Genomic DNA, 21,871 nt, shown 5'->3' with positions numbered 1-21,871 from the left:
TAGAGAGGCGGAGAGGCTTAGGGAGGGAATTCCGGAGCTTAAGGCCTAGGCAGCTGAATACACAGCCACCCATGGTTAACCGATAAAAATGGAGGATGCGCAGGAGGCCAGAATTGGAGGAGCACGGAGATCTCGGAAGGTTTTAGGGCTGGAGGAGGTTACAGAGATAGGGAGGGACGAGGCCATGGAGGGATTTGAAAACAAGTATGAGAATTTTAAAATCGTGGTATGGCCTGTTTCGAGCGTTCTGCCTGTAGCAGGGGTTGTACGGCCCGATTCAAAGCCCCGACCTGGGGCAGCAGTGGTTTCGAAGCTCCTGCTCCAATCAAGCATGTGAACAGGAACAAGTCTTTCTAATCAGTGAATTTAAGCCAAATCTCAGATCTCCACAGACTTGCTAGATTCACTCCCACCAACAGAGCTGGGTTATCTGTTCAATGCTCAGTTAATGAGCGAACTTTATCAGACTTCTTATTTTCCAGCTGCACTCATCAATCACCTTCTCTATAGAGCAATATCACCTCCACCTTCCAACAAATTACACCAATTTAAAAAGTACAGAATAATTGACATTTCTCTTCTTTAAAAAAAAGATCTGTTACAATTAAAAGTACGCAAAGAGTTATTGATTCAGGAGCCCTGCCGAAAGGTAACCATCAACTCTGAACATATCTGACATTTTGAGGCCTGGACAGTATGTGGATCCTCTGAAGTAACCCAAGGGACTGTACTGATGATACGGCCCTGGTCTGTTACACACTGGGTAACTCTAAACCGTATGGCCTGAGTCAGTTCTGCTCTGATACGGTCCGTTTTGACTCGATTGGGTTTTAAGTCCATTTGTTCTATGCTCTGGCCTCCTACAGCACTGCCTATATTCTTGACAATTCTTGGAAAAGTCTCACAGGCTTCCTCCTTATACTGGAAGAACTTAACAGTGAAAACAAAATAACAGCGTTCCTTTGATCTTGAAACAGTTAAATAATCATACAATGACACTCTGACAGCATCGTAATTTCCAATGGCAGTAACTTTTAGAAAAGCTTATAGAGGATTAAAAAAAGAGAACAGACCATGAGAGAAAGAACTTGCATTAAAAACTCTCATATTAATTGCTTTATATATAAATGAAATGACGGGGTGTCTTGAGGATTCAATGGTTTTTGACAGTTTTCTTAGCTTCTGCGTTGCTTGAAATACAATTGCCATAGGGGTTTTTCAACTGGTTATTTTGGAATGGTTACTGATTGCAGATCATTGGAAAACCTTCAGGCTACCTCTGTGTTCCAAAGAGAAGGAACAGAACTTCCTGTAACAGATAAGTTATGTAGTGTGAGGTGTCCCTTATTCAGGAAAGGCAGCGGCAAATGCAGCGCCTGAGGCCTCCTGCCCAAATTGTTCTGAGGTAATTTCTCGGATCCTCTTTAGTGGGTAATGGCAATCCCGGACAAAAACCTGGCACACCTCAGCAAAACTAGAGTAACAGACGGTTACCGGAGAATGGCAGGCATCAGTCAAACCAACAGACAGCGTGTGAAGTCCAGTAATACAGAGGAAAAAAACGAAGGGCTTTTATTGCTCAGAGACATATTTGAAGAGGCATGTCCAGGAGAACAATAAACATGTAACAGGCTGCACCATTTTCCACCCAGCCCCTGCTGATTCCCAAACACGTACGGGTAAAGGCAGTGATCACAGCGAGACAGGAACAAATCAAAAACTTTCCTTCTCACCAATTTTTTTGTTTCAAAAGGAATCGAAACCAAAAGACGACTCCATTTTCGATCCGGTGAGTGTTACAGCAGTCGGCTACTTCGTGACTGTCTCTTTAAGACAATGAAAGGAGGAATAGCAAAAAAAATAGCCCAGGTTCTAATATCCTATAGAGACTTTTCTTAAGAAAAGAACGAATGAATGACGTATTTTACGCAAAAACTTGCATTTTGGTCGCTTGTTCAGTCATGTGCTGCAGTTGGGCCTGATGTCCAATTATGGCAGGGCTGGGGGTAGAGTCTGACCAATCAGACATGGAATGTGGAGATGGACTGGACCACTGTTCGGGTGATTCAGGCGACGGTGTCAGGTAGGGGTGCTCATTCTTCAGGTGGAGGTAATGTTTGGGTGTGTTATCGTGCCCTGACGTGTAGCTGTGTTTAGAAGAGGGGGTCAGGTAGTCCTCGGCAGCGGTGTTGCTATGCTGCTTGAAAAATGGCGGCACGTTGGCTTGGGAGGGCGGGGCTTCCTGCGGAGAGATTGATTGGTTGCAGCGGTCTGGTATCCGCGCCATCTCACTCCGCAGCAGGCTCTGCTGGAGCGAATGACTACTAGCGGAAGGGACACACCTCTGCTGTCCCTGCGAAGCTTGAGAAATTGTCTGCTGCTCGACTGGATTCTGGGGCTTGACTGGACTCTGCTGGTTGATCATTTGAGGCCCATTCCCCATGGACATGTGGCTCTGCAGCACCAAGCCATGCTGCAAGGCTTGACTTTGCTGGCGCATGTTGGCATGGGCCCCAGCGGACTGTTGCACCACGTTGATTACAGAGTTGCACTGCGAACTGGGAATCCTCGTTTGCCACTCAAACGGTACAGTGGTGATGGGGCTTACCATGCCAACATTCAGACCGAGGCTACCGCCATTCAGAAGGCAGCTGGGCTGGCCAGCGACTTGAGACATTGAGAGACGAGGCTGCATGTGGTTCATGGACAAAATGGCAGTGTTCTGAGCAGCAATGTCTCCAAGATCGCCAAGTCTAGCCAAGGAGACGGTGAAGGGACCTTCCAGAATACCGTTTACTGGAGGGGTGGCGAGCACGGACAAGGAGCCAGCAGGATGCAAGATTCCAGAGGGGGTCATGACTGGGGATGTGGGGTTGGTAATATAGGCACGCGGCGAATCCAATGAGTCTACTGGAGACAATGTCACCGAACTTTCCATGAGGGAGGTTTGGCAATCCAAACTCAACTTCTTGTTCCTGGCCTTTGCTTCCTTTGCATCCTTGGTCAAGTTGCCATTATTCCCCGAGCCTGAATTCTTCGAGCTGGGCCTCCTCGTTTTCTTTCCTTGGGGGGTTTGCTTTAAGTTGGTCATGTAACTGTTGGGCGGGCACATGAGGGGGGACATTGAATGGCTGCCCATGTGACCGCCTGGTTCCTGAGGGCTTCGCACAGTGTTGCACTCGTCCAGCAGCTGCACAATGTCGTGATGCATCCGCTCCTGCGCAATGTCCCGCGGCAATCGGTCCATGTGGTCCGTGATGTCTCGGTTGGCAAAGTGATCCAACAGCATCTTTGCAGCTTCAAAGCTTCCTTCCCGGGCAGCCAGGAAGAGAGGCGTCTCCTCCTGAAAAATACAGGTTTTCTGATCGTAAGAAAGAATGCAAGAGAATCTCATTGCTTTACAGCACAGAGTATTATCACATTTAGAATGATACCAGGGCTAAAAGGATTATGGGGACAGGTTGCATAGACTAGGCTTGTATTCCCTTGATTAAGGGGTGATCTAATTGAGGTGTTTAAGATGGTTAAAGGATTTGATAGGGTACATAGAGAGAAACTATTTCCTCTGGTTGGTGAGTCCAGAACAAGGGGGCATAACCATTGCCATTCATGGAGCCTAGATTGAAGAATTGAGAGTGTGCCTCTGATATTTATGAGAAGTAACAAGCCCTTTACTCACCTTACTGTCCTGCATATCCTTGTTGGCTCCATTCTTCAGTAGGACCAGAGTGGCATCAACATTGTTCACCGCTGCAGCCCAGTGCAAGGCTGATTTACCTAAACATCCAGACAAAAAGTAGAATTATTTACAATGATCCAGCTCATAACAGCAAGCAAGAATGTTGTCAAAGCTCAGACCCTTTGCTGAGTGTGAAGAACCACCTTTGCAAGACAGCATGTGTCCGTGTCAGACACAATGAGAGTGGGGCACTCTCCTGAACGGCCTCCCACCAATCCGCCTCCGTAAACTTGAGCTCATCCAAAACTCTGCTGCCCATATCCTAACTCGCACCAAGTCCGGTTCACCCATCACCCCTGTGCTCGCTGACCTCCAATGACTCCCGGTCCAGCAATGCCTCGATTTTAAAATTTTAATCCTTGTGTTCAAATCCCTCCATGGCCTCGCCCCTCCCTATCTCTGTAACCTCCTTCAGCCCGACAACCCTCCAAGATCTCTGCGCTCCTCCAATTCTGGCCTCTTGCACATTCCCAATTTCCTTTGCTCCAACATTGGCGGCCATAAGCTCTGGTATTTCCTCCCTAAACCTCTCCGCCTCTTTCCTCCTTTCAGTCACTCCTATCTCTTTGACCAAGCTTTTGGTCACCTGTTCTAATATTTCCTTATGTGGCTTGGTGTCAAATTTTGTCTGATAATCACTCCTGTGAAATGCCTTGGGACGTTTTTACTATGCTAAAGGGGCTATATAAATACAAGTTGTTGTGTTGCTGTTGGTGTTGATAGACATTTGATCCAGTGGCCCTGGATTATAGTTTGAGTAGATAACTTTGTGTACAGCCCCAGGGGTCTCGAACATACCTATCTCATCGACAGCGTTGACATCAGCATGGCACGCTATTAGTTCCTCGACCATTCCTTCGACGGCAAGCCGGGCCGCGAGAATTAGGGCGGTGGAGCCGTCGACCATACGCGCATCCAGGTCCGTGGCTCTATTTCTTATTAGGATCTGGCGGAGAGGGAACAATACAGAATTCACCTTTGGTGCATCTGCTAAAGCCAAACTTTCTAACTTGATAAGCTCAGCAACAATTTGTACAAAAACCACCTCAGGTCTTAGTGGCATCTTGACATGGCTCTTCACAAACTCAGATCTGGTTTGATCGTATCATCACAATCACAGAGTAATGGATACAAGGGGGTGATCTTCAGGCTGAAATTTAAACAAGGGGTTCAGATGCTTTGTGTATAGAATAATAATGGATACTGGGAATTGAAGGGCACAAGCAGATTTCAATAGTAACTTTCAAAAGGGAATTGGATAAATACTTGAAGGGGAAACATTTGCAGGGCTATGGGGAAAGGGCAGGGGAATGGGACTAATTGGATAGGTCTTCCAAAGAGCCGGCACAGGGACGATGGGCCGAATGGCCTCCTCCTGTGCTGTATCAATCCATGATTCTATGATAATGAGTTACAGGGTGGAATCTAATCGAGAGTTGAGATGATTAATATATAGAATAATGGATACCAGGAGTGAATTACAGACGAGAATCTAATCAAAAGGATTGATTAGGTTATGATTAGTGGCACCGAGCCACTAGGTTCCATAATGTTACCTGGAAGACGCCTTGCGCATCAGCAGCGACTGCAGCGTGGAGGGGGGTGCGGCCGGTGTTGTCCTGAGCATTGGCGTCAGCGCCCGCGTCGAGGAGCCGCTTGGCGGCATCTGCCCGTGCGTAGCGGGCAGCCAGGTGGAGGGCGGTCTCTCCGGTCCGGTCAGTCTGTGCGCAGAGGTTGGCTCCCTGGTAGATGAGGTCTGAGATGATGTTGGCAGATGAGTCCTCCTGCTCCTCTTCCTCTGCCAAACCCGTGTCCAGTCCTCCACCACAGTACGAGGCCAGCATCAATGGGGTGAAACCATCTAAATACACAAAACACAAAACGGTTCTCATCTGAACAGCATTACCTTTTTAGTGCTTTATTCATTTTATTCATGAATAGATTCGCAACTAAATATAAGTGGTACTTCTGTGACGTTCACATAGAAAACTGCCAGCCAACGACAGGTTACCGAGAATTTACAGCACAGAAACAGGCCATTCAGCCCAATAGGTCCATGCCGGTGTTTATGCTCCACACGAGCCTCCTCCCACCTTACTTCATCTCCCCCAATCTGCATATCCTTGTACTCCTTTCTCCATCATGTACTTATCTAGCTTCTCCTTAAATGCATCTATACTATTCACCTCAACTACTCCTTGTGGTAGTGGGTTCCATATTCTAACCACTCTCTGGGTAAAGAGGTTCCTTGGTGTTATTGAGCCAACAAGACCATAATTTCCAGGGTTTGGTCCCTGGTCTGTACAAAGTTAGCTGATCTCACTCTGCATAGCAGTAGTGGTGTTACAATTAGCCTCAGTGCCCTGGGGTTAGGGAGGGCAAGGGGAGAGGAAAAGTAGCCACTTTTTATTGCTCCTGATCACCACCCAGTGGACTGCTGGCCCTGTGGTCCCCATTCTCTCAGCTCTCCCCAGTTCATTGACTCTGATCAGACCAAGCCAAGCATATGTCTCTTGGAGCCGTCCTGCATCTTGCAATTTGCCCCCCGCCCCATGTCACATGCCATCTCTGGTCAAACAAACATGCAGACAACCCGCTTCTAGATGTTAGCCATTGCTGCTGCTGTGTAACCAGAAGTTGGCAGGTGAACCTGGGAATGGAAATTGGGACCTTCGGGTCTGTATGGTTTACTGCCACAGCATATAAAGCATTTCACAAATAAAGGACTAGGAAGCTACTCTCTTATGGACTAAGCCTTTGCTCGGTTCTGCAGTTCGACCATTAAGGATCCTAAAGGACAAGTACCTGGGCCTCGGACGTTCACATCCATGCAGTCAGAATCAAACTCTCCCTGAGGCGGGGTCAGGGCCATGGAGGGTGGCATTCGGATGTCTGCCGCAGCAAGGTGGTGCTGAGTCCATTGCCGACAATCGACCGTGTCTTCGTTATCCGACAGTGTGGTTGGCTCTTCCACCTAAGGAATATGTCACACAGAATGATGCAGCATACTGATGTGCTAATGGATGGGCAGAATGTTCATGTGTGCCTCAGATTCTCCCCCCTCCTTATAGGAACAGGAGTAGGTCATTCAGCCCCTCGAGCCTGCTCCGCCATTCAATCAGATCATGGCTGATCTGTACCTCAACTCCATTGACCTGTCCTAGATCCATATCCCTTGACACTCTTACCTAACAAAAATCTGTCAATCTCAGTCTTGAAAATTTCAATTGACCCCCAGCATCCACAGCCTTTTGGGGGAAGAGAGTTCCAGATTTCCACTATCCTGTGTGTGAAAAAGTGCTTTCTGATTTCACTCCTGAAAGGCCTGCCTCTAATTTTAAGATTGTGTCCCCCTCCCCACTGACACTATGACTTCTGATCTTGGTTGTGCTACCAGACAGGTAGCTACAAGTGGAGACAGGGGCCTTCTCCGCCCCTCAGGGAAGGAAAGAAAACCAGAGGTGATGTCAGTCTGTTCTCTAACATCTCCCAGCAGCATTGCCATTGGCCTGTGTGAGAGCGCAGGCAATGAAGCCCAGGGCTGGGAGAAAAGAGAGGCAGGAGAATTATAAAGGAAAAATGGGTTAAAAATTGAATAACACATCAGGGCTTGTGTGGATATGTGGATATAGCAATGTTAGTAAACTGACAGACAATGTGAACTATCTTGTAGATTAGTTCAAAAGTTATGAAAGTGAGGAGAGAAGGCGAGAGATTTCCAAACTGCATCCAGTTAAAGTACCAGTCACTCCTAGGCCAGGTAAAGCAGTTCCACACACAGCTAACAATGCACCTTGTCTATTGTCACCAGTATGTTTGAGGTTTGACCAATAACCAGAAGCTGTAGTGATGATTGTACGGTAGAGGGAACTAGAGGTATAGCAGGTGTAGGATTCAGTGTAAAGCTCCCTCTACACTGCCCAACAGTTTATCTCAACACCAGCCTTAGAAGAGGGGCGCCAACTGTACCAGTGAGATATTTCCAATTCCAGCCAACCAGACGCCCTTTCTGAGTGAGGTTCTCGATTAGTGCTGCATCGAAGTGAATTGAGACTGCCCAAAGACATTTCATGTAGGATTAGGACCAGCAAAGAGAAAGGGAGAGAGACAGAGAAAAATTTGGTTCCATCAGTCTAGGATGGAACCTAGGTCCCAGAGCTGAAAAGAGTGTGTTCAAACTCAACGAAAAGGTCACAACACTCATTATCCCATTCATAACACCCAATGTAGACTGTGGAGTCCTGCATGGGTGGAGGAAGTTGTGCAATGTTGATGTGCAACTCGTATAGTGTAAGGAAATGGAGACAGTCCTCACCTTGAGTCGCTTTGCCTCGGGGCACTCCGTGTCCAGCCACTGTTCAGTCTGGAGGTCCCGCTCGCTGATCAGACCCTCCTCCACCATGGATTTGGAGATGTGCCTGGTGAGAAACATTAGGACGTCAAGTTGTGAAACTGCTCCACAAATGTAGGTCTGCTGCCATCGTGTCTCATGGGGTGACCAGAAAAAGACTCTTTGAAACGTATCGTAGCAACTGCGTACGTGAGCCCGCACTGCGCAGTTGCGTTGGGTTCTCAGTAGAAGCCAGTGCCCATCTCAAAGATCCACACACATGCACTTCCCAGCAGGGTTCAGTGGATAGCAACCAGGAGGGGGATCCCTGGCTGATTTTTCTCCTCTCCAGCCCAGGGGCACTCAGGCATGTCGTAGTCTTCCGGCTGAGAACCCAAAACATTTTTACTAAACAGAGATGGGGTCCCATCATCCAAATTTTATGGTAACTATGGTGTGAAAATGTTTTTTATACAATGGAAGCACTGATCCCTCGAACTCTTTCATCGTATAAATCATGTGCTTGGTTAGTGCCAGCAGGAATCCATACTAACTGGCGTACAATGGACAGGCAATGCTCATCTTATTTTATGCTTGGAGTTTTCTTTTGTATTAGGGGGAACATAACAAGAGGGCAGAGCCAGAAGAATGAACAAACTAAGTGCCTTTCTACAGAGCCTTTCACGTCCTCAGGATTCCCAAAAGCATTTCATAGCCAAAGAACTGCTTTTGAAATGTAGTCACTGTTGTTATATGGGCAACAGTCAATTTGCACAAAGCAAGGTCCCACAAACAGCAAATGAGATAAATGACTAATTCATCTGTTGTGCTGACGTTGGTTGAAGGATAATGAACAATGAAGAATAATCCCTACTCTACAATATAGTGCCATAGGATCTTTTACATCCAACTGAATGGGCCTTAGTTTAACGTTTCATCCAAAAGGTGGAGACCCGAAACAATGCAGCACTCCCTCGGTACTGCACTGAAAGCTCAACCGGGATGATGTGCTCAAGTCCTGGAGTGGGACTTGCACCCAAAACCTTCCGACTCAGAGTTCTGACACTGAGCCAAACTGGTACTCAACTATAACAAGGATACCCACCTCTCAAACCTCACCCTGGTGGCCAATTAGAGCAAAGTAAGATGCAACAGAGTGCCAATGGGCATGGCCAGAATCTTGCCAAATTGAATATTCCAGTCACCTTGTTTCTGGGGCTGATAGTGAACCCTGTATTTGTGTTTTTGCACACAAGGGGGCACAACACTGGAACACTCTTGCCGCCGCATTTAAAATGGAATAAAAATTCACCACTCGGATTCTCTGCGGACACTAAAGAAATATCATCTTCATGTAAAAGCATTTGGCTGATGGGTAAAGGTTTGCATGAAGACTTTAAATCAGAATTTATACAGTTCACTTCAACGGCCTTCCCTGGTAACCTATTCCACAACTATTAACCTTTGGATAAAAAAAGTTCCACCTGAATTCCCTTCTCACTCCTAACCCCTGTTCCCGGCAATGAAACCCTACACCATAGTGAACAATTCACCAGGGTCAACTGTATCAGTCCACATTATAATCTTGAAACTTTTCTCTTTCATTCCTCCCAAGCTACAAACATGCCATCTCACTCTAGCTCCTTCCTGTATCCTCACTATGCTGAAATCAAGACTTATCCCAGCTCCTACTATGAGTTAATCTTTCTTAGAACCGTAAAATTGTGAACTCTCCACTGTAGCTTTTAAGACTCACGTTGCGGGTCACCTCACCTCCCTGACTTTTAAAACTCAAACTTAGGGGTCACCTCAGCACAGCATCTTGATGTACCTCGTCCTATGTTCTATTCTCTGTGACCTTGGTGCTGTCCTGCACTGTATGCCTCAGGCCCTTCACCTAGTGTCTCAGTAAATAAAATGAGAATGCCAAGGATCATTGCAGAAAACATCCTCCGTTGTAATTTTGACAAGGCCCACTAATTACGGCCTACGATCCTTACTTCATCCCCAGCGCGTCCTGTCCCACGGGCTCCCGCCGGTTCTTGTTGCTGCTGTCCTTCTTGAGAGTGAAGCCCTCTGGGAACCACAGCAAGCTCTGCTCCCGCTTGCGTCTCGCCACCAGCACCCCAAGGATCAGGATGACGGTGAGAATGACTGCGGCCACGATCATTAGCGGCAGAAGGTTCATGGGGGGCGCCGGCGGTGACAGGAGCTCACCTGGAGAAACACACAAAGAAGCGTGAGAGCGGGCCGGGGTTAAAGCGAAATATTCATCGCAGTGACAAACTGCCTGGGGCGTCAGTACAGAGACGGTCACTTAACCCAGTGCTTCAGATGCTGTCACAAGCCACCACAGCGCGGACCCCAGCGGCTTATGGCCATCTGAACCCCTTGATTAAATTACAACCATTTGCTCGCTCTGCTATTTGTCACATTTAGGGTCTCGGTGAAATGAAAATTATGACTATCAAATGCAGAGCTGCAATTATCACTGATTGGAGGCTGTGATGTCCTCATGGCAGACAATATGGTCACGTGATTCACAGACGGACTATAATAAGAGAATTAGATTGCAGTTAGGAGGCAAAATGATAGCGTTACTGAGACCACGGTACCGTAAACAATGGTGTATAAGCCCCTCCTCTATACTCAATAACAAAATCAACAAGACTTGAGAGCAAGGACTCGAAGAATTTGCTCCTTTCCCCATAGAGTACTTGAAATAGAGTACCAGAAAATGTAGTTAATTCTGGGTCAATAGATATTGTTAAAAAGGATCATTAGCAGTCCACAAAGGGGACTGAGGTTTGGAGAGGTATTTCGCAGAACTGCTTAATTCACACATGGATTAGGAAGAAAGCGTAGAGTTCTTGGGTGGGTGGGTGGGACCCATGATTGAGGCAGCTGTCCATCAGCAATGGAAGGCGTGCACTTGATGGCTCGAATGGGCTTCTGTTTTTTCAAGTTGCAATAGATTCCTGCGCAGCATTCAGATGAACCAGACATGCAGGGAGCTGTGATTTATAATCAGACGTATAGGGTATATATCTATTATTGCACCCAGTGAAAGCAGAGTCATTTATTGGCTTATAATTCATTACACTTGTCCCAAGTACCAACCTGTGGAGGGGATTGAAAGCCTGGTCAATTACCTCAGAAGTAGCCAGTTCTCCGTAGGGAAGCTTTATAGAGATGGAACCCAAGCCTTGACTTTCAATCAAAGACAATTTGAAGGAATAGTTTTGCTCGTACTAAATTTTCAAGTTATTAGAGAGTAAGACACTTACTGTCGACATCCTTGATGGGATAGGGGAAGTGCAGGTTACCAACCGCAGACAAAGCACCAATGTAGGCAGCCGCACTCTCTGCCGTTGGGAAGCATTCTCCTGCTCCTTGGAGGCACAGACGATTATCAATCTCCAGATTCACCTTCGACCTGGCAGGACAAAGCACAACTTCAGACTATAACCACAGGTACTGGGACAAATCAAACAATAATATAATTCAGATAGAGATAAATAAGGAATGAGGCACGGTTGCTCGGTGTCCTCTGGCCTTCTCCCTGGCTGCCTCTGTGACCTTCTCCCAGGATGTCTGGTATCTTTATGTCCTCTGGGACATTTCCTCTAGCTGGAGCTCGTTTGTGCTCTACCTGGTCCTTCTCCCTATCTGGCCCATTGCTCTACCTGGTCCTTCTCCCTATCTGGCCCATTGCTCTACCTGGTCCTTCTCCCTATCTGGCCCATTGCTCTAACCTGGTCCTTCTCCCTATCTGGCCCATCTCTCCCTGCCCACGCCCCTTCTCTCCCTGGTATTTCTGTGTCCTTGCAGCTTTCTCCATTTCTGTGTCTCTACCAATCTCAGTAGGAAGGCTTTGTTCAGGGAATCCTTGAACGGGTTGGAATCCAAGCTCCATTCATGTTAACAAGAACCAAGTGGGACATGTCGAAATCTCTTACCCTATGATTTCCTGCCCAAGCTCTCGCGGCATCCTGCCCCGTGGCACGCTGCGCTTCTTGAGCCGCGAGCTGCTGCCGTAGTACGGGTAGATCATGTACTGCCCGCTGCTGTCCAGTTTGAAGCGCAGCGTGGCACGCAGGATGGAGCCCAGCTTCTGCAGGAAGTTGGTGCTGCTTTTCAGCAGCTCATCTGGTGGGAGCAGCACGATGACGATGAGGGTCCCTTCGGCTAGACGCTCTGGCACATCGGGGGCGCAGTCCAGACCATCCCAGCCACACTCCTCGTTGTTGCAGCCTTGGTCGCAGCGCTTATTGGCATAGTGATCGGCACAATACTTCTCGTATAATGGGCTGGCGTAAAAAAAACACACAAAGGGAGAAATTCCAGGCATGTCTTGTGTTAAAAATCAGCATATCTCCTTGTGGCATTGCTTATAAAGGACAAAAGCATTAGACCATGTAATATATGATGTATTATTCTGCTACCAAGGTGCAGTTGCCTTTAATCAAACTCGTCCCTTTAAGGCCACAAAGTCTAATTCTGTGAGTAGGCACATCCTGGGGTCAACTAGAGGATAGTTTGCTGTGAGCCACATCTCGCTATCAATTAAAAGTTAACTTTTTTTTTTAGTTAATTTTTTTTTTTTAAAAAGATGTTGTTTGTTCACTGGTAGGTTCCAGAACTGTTTTGTTGTGATTTGTCGCTATTACATGAATATAAGATTTGAAACATTCAGGTGCTAGTGTGACAGACTTCATATGTGTGATGCTTTCTGGAGTGAGAGATGAAATTCAGGCAAAACATTTTATATATATGAGAGAGAGATAGAGAGAGAGAGAGAGAGAGAGAGAGAAAAAAGGTAAGTGACTCCTGGGATTCAAATCTGCAGCCTGTGGGACGCTAAAATGTATTAACCCCTATGCTAACAGGCTGACTGGTCCTGCTGGGCTGTACAGCTTCATGCCTGAACTTACTTGCAGGTTCTCTCTTGGTTCTGACAGTCAAAGTTGTCGTACAGACATTCGCGGGTGTTGCAGAACTCGTCACAGATGTTGTTGTTGAAGTAGCGCCAGCACTGCTGAAAGCTGCACTCCCTCCAGGGGTCGTCGACCGACAGCGAGCAGTCCCCTCCGTCCCACTGGCAAGCGTGCGTGTTGCACTCCCGGTCGCAGTAGCCATCGCCCGCCCTCCGGTGGCACTCCTGGTTGGAGCAGGCGGGCTCCTTGGGAGGAGGGGTATACCTCCTCAGCACCTCGCAGTGCCTGCCGCCAAACTCCTTCGGGCACAGGCACTGGTAAAAAGGGGCCTGCCGGCTGGGCTTGCAGACACCGCCGTTGCGGCAAGGCCGGCCGCCACTGCAGGTATTGTTGGCGGGGAGGTGGCAGGCCAGGCCGGCAAAGCCTGGGGGACAGGTACAGCGGGCTCCCATGGGAGAGTCGATGCACAGCTCACTATTCTGGCAGGCCAGCTCTTGGCAGGTCAGGATGCTGCGCTCGCAGTTGGGCCCAGTGTAGCTCTGAAAGGAAAAACAAACGCAGGTTAATAACACTCACAAGCGAGTTCACTTCACAAGTCATCCAATCACCGAGGAACAGTTCATGCACCATGTGATGTAGTGGTTATGTGTTACTGGACTAGTTACATGTTACATTGCTCGCCCGTATCCCAACTCGCACCAAGTCCTGTTCACTCACCATCACCCACTGTGCTCGCTGACCTACATTGGCTCCCGGTCCCTCAATGCCTCGATTTAAAATTTCTCATCGTTACGTTTCAAATCCCTCCGTGGCCTCGCCCCTCCCTATCTCTGTAACCTCCTCCAGCCCAACAACCCTCCGAGATCCCTGCGCTCCTCCAATTTTGGCCTCTTGCGTATCCCCGACTTTCTTCGCTCAACCATTGGCAGCCGTGCCTTCAGCTGCCTGGGCCCTGAGCTCTGGATTTCCCTCCCTAAACCTCTCCGCCTCTCTCTCCTTTTTTAAGATGCTCCTTAAAACCTACCTCTTTGACCAAACTTTAGTTCACCTGGCCTAATATCTCCTTATGTGGCTCGGTGTCAAATTTTGTTTGCTAACGCTCCTGTGGAGCACCTTGGGACGTTTTACTAAGTTAAAGGCAGTATATAAATGCAAGTTGTTGTTGTAGTAATCCAGAGAACGCGAGTTCAAATCCCACCATGGTGGGTTGAGAATTTGAATTCAGTTAAAACAAAAATCCAGAAATAAAAAACTGGTATCAGTAAAAGTGACCGTGAAGCTGTCGGATTGTCATTAAAAACCCAACTGGTTCACTAACGTCCTTCAGGGAAGGAAACCTACCGTCCTTACCCGGTCTGGACCTATATGTGACGCCAGTCCCACACATGGTTGACTCTTAACTGCCTTCTGAAGTGGCCTAGCAAGTCACTCAGTTGTAGCAGGGATGGGCAGCAAATGCCGGCCTTGCTAGTGATGCCCACATCTCGAAAATGAATAAAGAGAAAAGAAGTATGGGTTCCTCCTCATCTCCATCAGATCACATTCCTTTCTTCCTCCCTGTCCCCAATATTCTCCCCTCCTCTCCAAGTCTTGGTGAGTTACTGGGTTCATAGAGGCTGCTTCCCCTCTGCTACCTTGCTCAAGTGGCCACTCTGCTTGGGTGAATCCAGACAATTAGTGTTGTCGAGCTATTGCAGCAAAATGCAAGAGGACATTGGTAAACTTGCAGAATGGGCATGTAATTGGCAAATTAATTTCAATATAGATAAGTGTGAGGTGATGCATTTTGGTAGGAAGAATGAAGAGGCCACATACTCCTTGGATAATAAGAACCTAAATGGGGTGGAGGAGCAAAGATACACAAATCACAAAGTAGCGACGCAGGTTAATAAGGCATAAAAAAAAGCAAATCAAGCACTGGGGTTCATTTCTAAAGGGATAGAATTGAAAAGCAACAAAGTATAGAACCTTAGTTAGACCACACTTGGGAGTATCGTGCACAGTTCTGGGTTCCATATGCTAGAAAGGATATAGAGGCATTGGAGAGGGTACAAAAAAGATTCCCAAGGATGATACCAGGACTGAGAGGATATACTTATCAGGAAAGGCTGAACAGGCTGGGGCTCATTTCTTTAGAAAAGAGAAGGCTGAGGGGTGACTTGATAGAGGTTTTTAAGATGATAAGATAGACGTGGAGAAAATGTTTCCGCTTGTGGGGGAGCCCAAAACTAGAGGTCAAAAATATAAAATAGTCACTATTAAATCCAATAGGGCATTCAGGAGAAGCTTCATTACCCAAAGAGTGGTAAGAATGTGGAACTCATACCACAAAGAGTAGTTGAGGCGAATAGCATAGTTACATTTAAGGAAAAGCTAGATAAGCACATGGGGGAAAAAGAATAGAAGGGTATCTTGATAGGGTTAGATGAAGTAGGGAGGGAGGAGGCTCGTGTGCAGCATAAAAGGCGGCATAGACCTCTTGGGCCGAATGGCCTCTTTCTGTGCTGTTGTTTCGCTGTAACTCAATGTATTCGACTGTTGGAGCGCAAGAGGCATTCCCAACCGAGCCTCGTCCTGTCCTCGCCCAGCAACCAGAGCTGTGGGTAGCAACCAGGAGCAGGAACCCTGGCTGATCTCCATCCCCCACCGCCCCCCCTCACTCAGGGGCACTGAGGTCAAATGTACTCCTACCCCCACCTCAGTGGAGATTAGCTAACTCTGCACAGTTGGGCAGAGCACTTCCAGACAGAGCCATTGGTGGTGGGGGCATAGGGAAAGACCACTGGAAAAACTGCTTCTCCAATAAAAGTTTTTTTTTTTAGGATTGAGAGGGGAAAAAAGGGATGAGGCACATCTCACCAGAAAGGGACGGTTTCCAACACAATCTCAATGGGTCTGGTTGTTTTTTGTCACTCACCTGTTGACACTTGCAGGTATAGCCGAGCGGTGTGTTCACTGTGATTTTGCAGTGGCCCCCATTCTGACAGGGCTGAGATTCGCACATGTTAATGACACTCTGACACTGGCGACCTACGAGAGATGAGGGAAAAACAGAATAAACCAGGCTTTCTGGGGGTCGAAGGGCGCCGGAGCTGGCAGAGGTCGAAGGGTCACCGCCCTCATCACAAGCAGAGGGAGCAGCCACAGCAACCTTGCATCATAATTCTTTGTTGCAACAGTGGTGCTCGCAAGTGGTGACATTTTAAAGGTAGGTCACCTCATCGCAGGGTTAGGCAAACAAAGGAGGTTTGCAAATGTTTTCAATAAAAGCACTTCTACACCAGATACACAAATCATTAAAAGTAGCAACGCAGGTTAACAAAGCCATAAAAAGTGCAAACAAAGCACTGATGTTCATTTCTAGAGGAACAGAATTCCAAAGTAGAGAAGTTCAGTTAAACTTATGCAGAGCCTTGGTTAGACCACACTTGGAGTACTGTGCACAGTTCTGGTCTCCATATTACAAAAAGGATATAGAAGCACTGGAGAAAGTGCAAAAAAAATTTACAAGCGTGATACCAGAACTGAAAGGGGACAACTATCAGGAAAGACCAAACAGGCTGGGGCTCTTTTCTCTAGAAAAGAGAAGGCCGAGAGGTGACCTGAAAGAGGTCTTTCAAATTATGATGGGGTTCGAAAGGGTGGAGGTAGAGAAGATGTTTCCACTTGTGGGGAGACCAGAGCTAGGAGCCATAAATATAAGATAGTCACTAATAAATCCTATAAGGAATTCAGGTAAAAAAGTGGTAAGAATGTGGAACTCGCTACCACATGGAGTAGTTGAGGTGAATAGCATAGATTTATTTAAGGAGAAGCTAGATAATTACATGAGGGAGAAAGAAATAGAAGGATATGGTGAGATGAAATAGGGTGGGAGGAGGCTCACGTGGAGCGTAAACACCAGCACAGACCGGTTGGGCCGAAAGGCCTGGTTCTGCGCTGTAAATTCTATGTAATTCTATGTACGCTGCTCTGGTTCTGAGAGTGGCCTTCTGATAAATTGCCACTTCCCCTTTTATATTTCCAATGGGCGCCATTCTTCATCAGAAACTGAGCAGTAATGGAGCCAAATCACTTGGCAGAGTTCACAAGTGTATCTGCACTACTGGTGGAATGAGGTCATTGGTGCTTTGATCTTTCAAAGAGCAGCTGATGGGACATGTACAATATAAAAGCACTTTAACAAGTGTCAGCACCTCCTACAGTACATGTGTCAGAGAGAGAGAGAGAGAGAGAGAGAGAGAGAGAGAGAGACTAGATTAAGAAGTGTGTGTGTGGACGGGATTATTCCAAACCGTCTGTGGTGTGAGCAAGAGAAAGGACAGGCAGGATTAGAGTGTACATATGGGTGCATGCAACAGACTTAATCAGAATGAGTGAGAAAGCGAGCACCCATGCAAAACTGGGTTATTGTGAGCAATGCAATGGGTAGTTGGGAAAGCGAGCAAGAGAGTGTGCGCGGGTGCAAGCGTGTGTGACTGGGCAACTGGGAGAATTGATGACCTTAAATCACTGCCTTGCTAGGGTACAGTTGTCGCACTGACCTGTGAAGCCGGGCTTGCACACGCACTGGTAATCGTTAGGAAGCTGGACACAGTCGATGGTAGTCGGCGGGTTACAAGGGCTCGACAGGCACTCGTTAATATCGCCTTCGCACCGATCGCCAGTGAACCCGGGGGGACAGTTGCAGGTGTAGCCACCGATTCTATCCACGCAGGTCCCATTATTCATACACTTGGGCACGTTCGTGCCTGGCGAGAGGCCGCAGTCATCTTCGTTAATTTCACAAAGTACGCCTGAGAAAGACAATTACAAGCAGTCAAAGACAGCCCAAGTACTTTTAGTAAAGACTTCATAACAAGCTGTGGGAATTGAGTTTGGGTACAGTAGAATGGTAAGGGGTCAGAGAGGGACAGATGCGTGGATTAGACCTTGGGTTGAAATTCCAGTTGGATAATCCTTATCCTTTTAATAACAGATTCTTATCCTTTTAATAACAGATTCACGGAAGCTGGAGACAGCAATATGTCTGACAATTCACTACATTTATTATTGTTTCAAAACATTCATCTTAAGGCCACATACAGAGCTGCACACGCAGCCCTCCATCTAGAAAACTCGTGTAAAGAACTCTCTGGGAATCACGAGCAATAGCTTATCCAAAGCCGTTCATGATTCTTCTCTTCGGAGGGAGCTAAAGTTCCTAACTAACTTTTGCTTTGTATCCCTCTTTTGTAACATTTTAAAAACAAGTCTACATTGTCTAATTCTTGCTGAGATCTAATGTTATCTTCCGGTTCCAATGTTACCGCCCTATTCCAATGTTACCTTAGCAACTGTTGCTTCTTATCTTTGCTCTTCCTGAACTATGACTTTACTCAGGAGTGTCATTGTGATGAAAAGATAGGATCTGCCAGCATACAGCTTAAACTAATTCTGCCTACATTAACTGTCGTGTCTTTGTTCTGTATTAAAAACAATGTAAAAACATATTGATATTCTCACATATCCAAAATGGAAATGCACCACAGACGTGAATCTCAAAGCTGTTTAATGTGAGGTGTAGTACAAGTGACACCTGTTAAGATTTGCAATCCTTACTCCTTGGTACAGCACTTCCCTCTCACCCCAGGGAGCTGGGCATAGTTGGGTCTCGCTCAGACAAGTCTAAGGTAACAAAGTTCTCATCTCTCCAGAATGTTCTTCCAGTAACCTTGTGTGATCAGGTTCAATATTATAGACATTTGCTTCAAAACCTTGATCTTGGAAAATAATTGTGAATTGTACAATAAACTGTTCTGACACAGAAAGCTACTTAAGGAGAAGAGGAACAGGGAGATTAAATAACTTGAGTTTCGGCCAAACACAGAGGAAGAAACAAACATTGAAAATCATCATTCCATTTTTGTATAGTTCCAGTTCAGCCTTGTTTCTGGAGGCAATTTAACTCCAGAGTCCAGATCTGCTTGGGAAATCTCAGTTCAAAGAGCCTGGAATCGGACCTGAGGAAAATGGAACCAAGATCACTTCAGAATCCAGAGGCCAAAGGAACATCATTATGCTACGCATTCAATCTTCAATTAACCCGGAAAAATTGCAGAACTTACGCAACCAAAATCCTTTCAACTCTCCTCTTTTTCTTTGTTATTGTGCAACACTGCGTCGGACTGAACTAAGTAACAACCTCCTGCATCGCCCTCAGTAACAGACCCCTGCGTCTTCCTTGCGTGCGGAGGCAAACAGTCTTACCCAGAGTTCCTGGTGGACAGGAGCAGATGTAGCGGCCTATCAGGTCCAAGCAAGTTCCTCCGTTCTGGCACGGGTTCGACTCACACTCGTTCACCTCCAACTTGCAGGTTTTCCCTTTGTAGCCCGGCATGCACTGAGGGAAAGACGCCAAAGTTCAATTAATCTTTTGAAGCAATGAACGTTTGCTTTACAGCTTGACGTCCAGAGATGTTTCTGCTAGTTTGCCAGCTGATGGCAGCAGGACATTGGCAGTCCCATGCCTGATGCCAGAGTGGGACGATGCGGGTTGGCATCTGCAACTCCCAAACGCTGAACAGGGGCGGCCGAATGGTTCTTGATTGAGAGGAGCACAGACAAAATGGGGGGTTGGGTGCACGGGGTGGGGGGCAGCGATTACCCAGACACCTGCTGGTGAGTGGATAAGGAGCAGCTCAGGCAGATGCCTATCCACCAAACGTTAGTAAAGAAAGAAAGAAAGAAAGAAAGATAGAAAGAACTTGTATTAATATAACAAAAATGCTGGGAATACATTGCAGGTCCGTTAGCATCTAACAAGAGAAGTTAAGAACGATTAACTGTTCTTCGCAGACGTTGACGCACTGTGTATTTCCAGCATTTTGTTTCTTAGGGAACCTGCAACGATTTTTCCAGGCATTTTTGTATTAATACGACAGAGAGCACTAGTTCCCATCAATTAAAAATGAGAGAGTTAGTGGCATCTGTTTGTAGGTCCTTTGCTGGTGGTATTTAAAAATGAACCTTTGAGCCATAGCATTGTGCTAAACATCACTGCTTACCTCACACATGTAGCCTCCGATGAAGCTCCTGCAGGTGGCACTGTTGTGACATGGGTTGGAGGCACACTGGTCAACCTCGGTCTCACAGTAGCTGCCGGTGTAACTCTTTGGACAGACGCAGTAGTGCGCGTTCCCAGCACTGAAGCACGAGCCTCCATGGTGGCAAAGCTGAGTTGCAGCCACACCTTTTGTAAAAAGCAGAAAGGAAATGAATCCATAAGAGTTGCAAGTATTTGCTTTCACATCAGCTTTCCCTTTTAAAAACACAAAATCTACATGATTCTAAGCTGGTAAAAGTGGAATTAGAGTGCAAGAAGCCTGTTTCAGTAGAAATGGGAGAGCTGCTTTTAACATTAGGGGGCAGGATGTTTAGTGTTGGGGATTGGTGCACTTTCCCACTTCTGGCATTCAATGTCAACATTAAAAAACGGAAGAACTTGCATTTATATAGCACCTTTCACGACCTCAGGATGTCTCAAAGCGCTTTACAGCCAATTAAGTACTTTTGAAGTGTCGTCACAGTTGTAATGTAGGAAACGTGGCAGCCTATTTGGACACAGCAAGATCCCACAAACAGCAACATGATAATATCTTGGTTGAGGGACACACATTGGCCAGGACACTGGGGCAATCTCCCCATCTCTTCTTCGAAATAGTGCCAAGGGATCTTTTACACCAATCCAAAGGGGGGTGAATGGGCCTCAGTTTAACGTCTCATCGAAAGAAGGCACCTCCGACAGTGCAGCACTCCCTCAGTATTGCATTGGAACATCAGCCTGGATTTCGTGCTCAAGCCTCTGGAGTGGGACTTGAACCCACAACCTTCTAACTCAGAGGCTACCCACTGAGCCACGGCTGACACGATATTAAGCAATAGGCACTCCCAGGTCAGGTACAGTATAGCACAGTTAGAATGAAGCTCCCTCCATGTTAGTGTGACATTTCCATTTTCCATGCCAGTCACTCTCCTGGTTTCTCACAGTGAGACTGCCAATTGAAGCTGAACTATGCTTCATGCTGTGGATTAGCACCAACTGGGGACTGGGAAGACAATGCCCAGATTTACTTCACTGAGGACCTTCCCAGCTGGCGGGGAGGTCTGTCTGGGCTGAACCCCTGGTGCTCGCTGACCTACATTTGCTTCCATTCCAGCAACGCCTCGTTTTTAAAATTCTCATCCTCGTGTTCAAATCCCTCCGTGGTCTCCCCCCTCCCTATCTCTGTAACCTCCTCCAGCCCTAAAACACTCCGAGATCTCTGCGCTCCTCCAATTCTGGCCTCTTGGGCATCCCCGATTTCTTTCGGCGCACCATTGGCGGCTGTGCCTCCAGCTGCCTCGGCCCTAAGCTCTGGAATTCATTCCCTAAAACCTCTCCACCTCTCTCTCCTCCTTTAAATCGCTCCTTAAAACCTACCTCTTTGACCGAGCTGTCTTAATATCTCTACGTGGCTCAGTGTCAATTTTTGACTGATTGTGCTCCGTGAAGCACCTCGGGTCATTTTACTATGTTAAAGGCGCTGTATAAATGCAACTTAATGTTTTGAATCCTCGAGGCTGTTCGTGCATTATCCAACCTGCTTACACTGGATGTCTCATTGCAGGGGCGACTTAATTCTCACTCCTCCTACCTCTCTGCGATGCCGCCACTTCACACGACACATTGGGGATGTCGCAGTAACGTCCTGTCCAACCGCTGGCGCACTCACAGGTAAACGACATTCTCCTTGGCCGGCATCGGCCGCCATTCTTACAGGGGGACATGCTGCACCAGTCCATAGTGATCTATGTGAGGAAAAGAAAAGATCTCCATCAAAGCCA

At 47.0% G+C, this 21,871-nt stretch overlaps 1 protein-coding gene across 2 annotated transcripts in view; it reads right to left on the bottom strand.

Moving 5' to 3' along the window:
* Positions 1 to 1,015: 1,015 nt before the first annotated feature.
* Positions 1,016 to 21,871, bottom strand: part of notch3 (notch receptor 3) — a 126,358-nt gene continuing 105,502 nt past the window's right edge. The window contains exons 20-34 of one of the 2 annotated variants that reach the window (XM_067973025.1): positions 21,682 to 21,835; positions 20,053 to 20,237; positions 19,256 to 19,388; positions 17,551 to 17,802; positions 15,924 to 16,036; positions 13,004 to 13,545; positions 12,029 to 12,379; positions 11,357 to 11,505; positions 10,070 to 10,286; positions 8,055 to 8,157; positions 6,545 to 6,713; positions 5,296 to 5,600; positions 4,538 to 4,685; positions 3,680 to 3,777; positions 1,016 to 3,343 (exon numbers count right to left, since the gene is read on the bottom strand). In XM_067973025.1, coding sequence (XP_067829126.1) covers positions 1,925 to 3,343; positions 3,680 to 3,777; positions 4,538 to 4,685; positions 5,296 to 5,600; positions 6,545 to 6,713; positions 8,055 to 8,157; positions 10,070 to 10,286; positions 11,357 to 11,505; positions 12,029 to 12,379; positions 13,004 to 13,545; positions 15,924 to 16,036; positions 17,551 to 17,802; positions 19,256 to 19,388; positions 20,053 to 20,237; positions 21,682 to 21,835 — 4,338 coding nt within the window. In that variant the 3' untranslated portion in view covers positions 1,016 to 1,924. Of the gene's footprint in view, positions 3,344 to 3,679; positions 3,778 to 4,537; positions 4,686 to 5,295; positions 5,601 to 6,544; positions 6,714 to 8,054; positions 8,158 to 10,069; positions 10,287 to 11,356; positions 11,506 to 12,028; positions 12,380 to 13,003; positions 13,546 to 15,923; positions 16,037 to 17,550; positions 17,803 to 18,540; positions 19,009 to 19,255; positions 19,389 to 20,052; positions 20,238 to 21,681; positions 21,836 to 21,871 lie in introns of those variants that run through there. The other variant, XM_067973026.1, reaches the window with a different exon arrangement.

Source organism: Heptranchias perlo, chromosome 37 (genome assembly GCF_035084215.1).
Source record: "Heptranchias perlo isolate sHepPer1 chromosome 37, sHepPer1.hap1, whole genome shotgun sequence".
In the NCBI taxonomy this organism is placed as follows: Eukaryota; Metazoa; Chordata; class Chondrichthyes; order Hexanchiformes; family Hexanchidae; genus Heptranchias; species Heptranchias perlo.
Note: the sequence above shows the minus strand (reverse complement) of the source record. Positions and strands in the feature narration are given on the sequence as shown.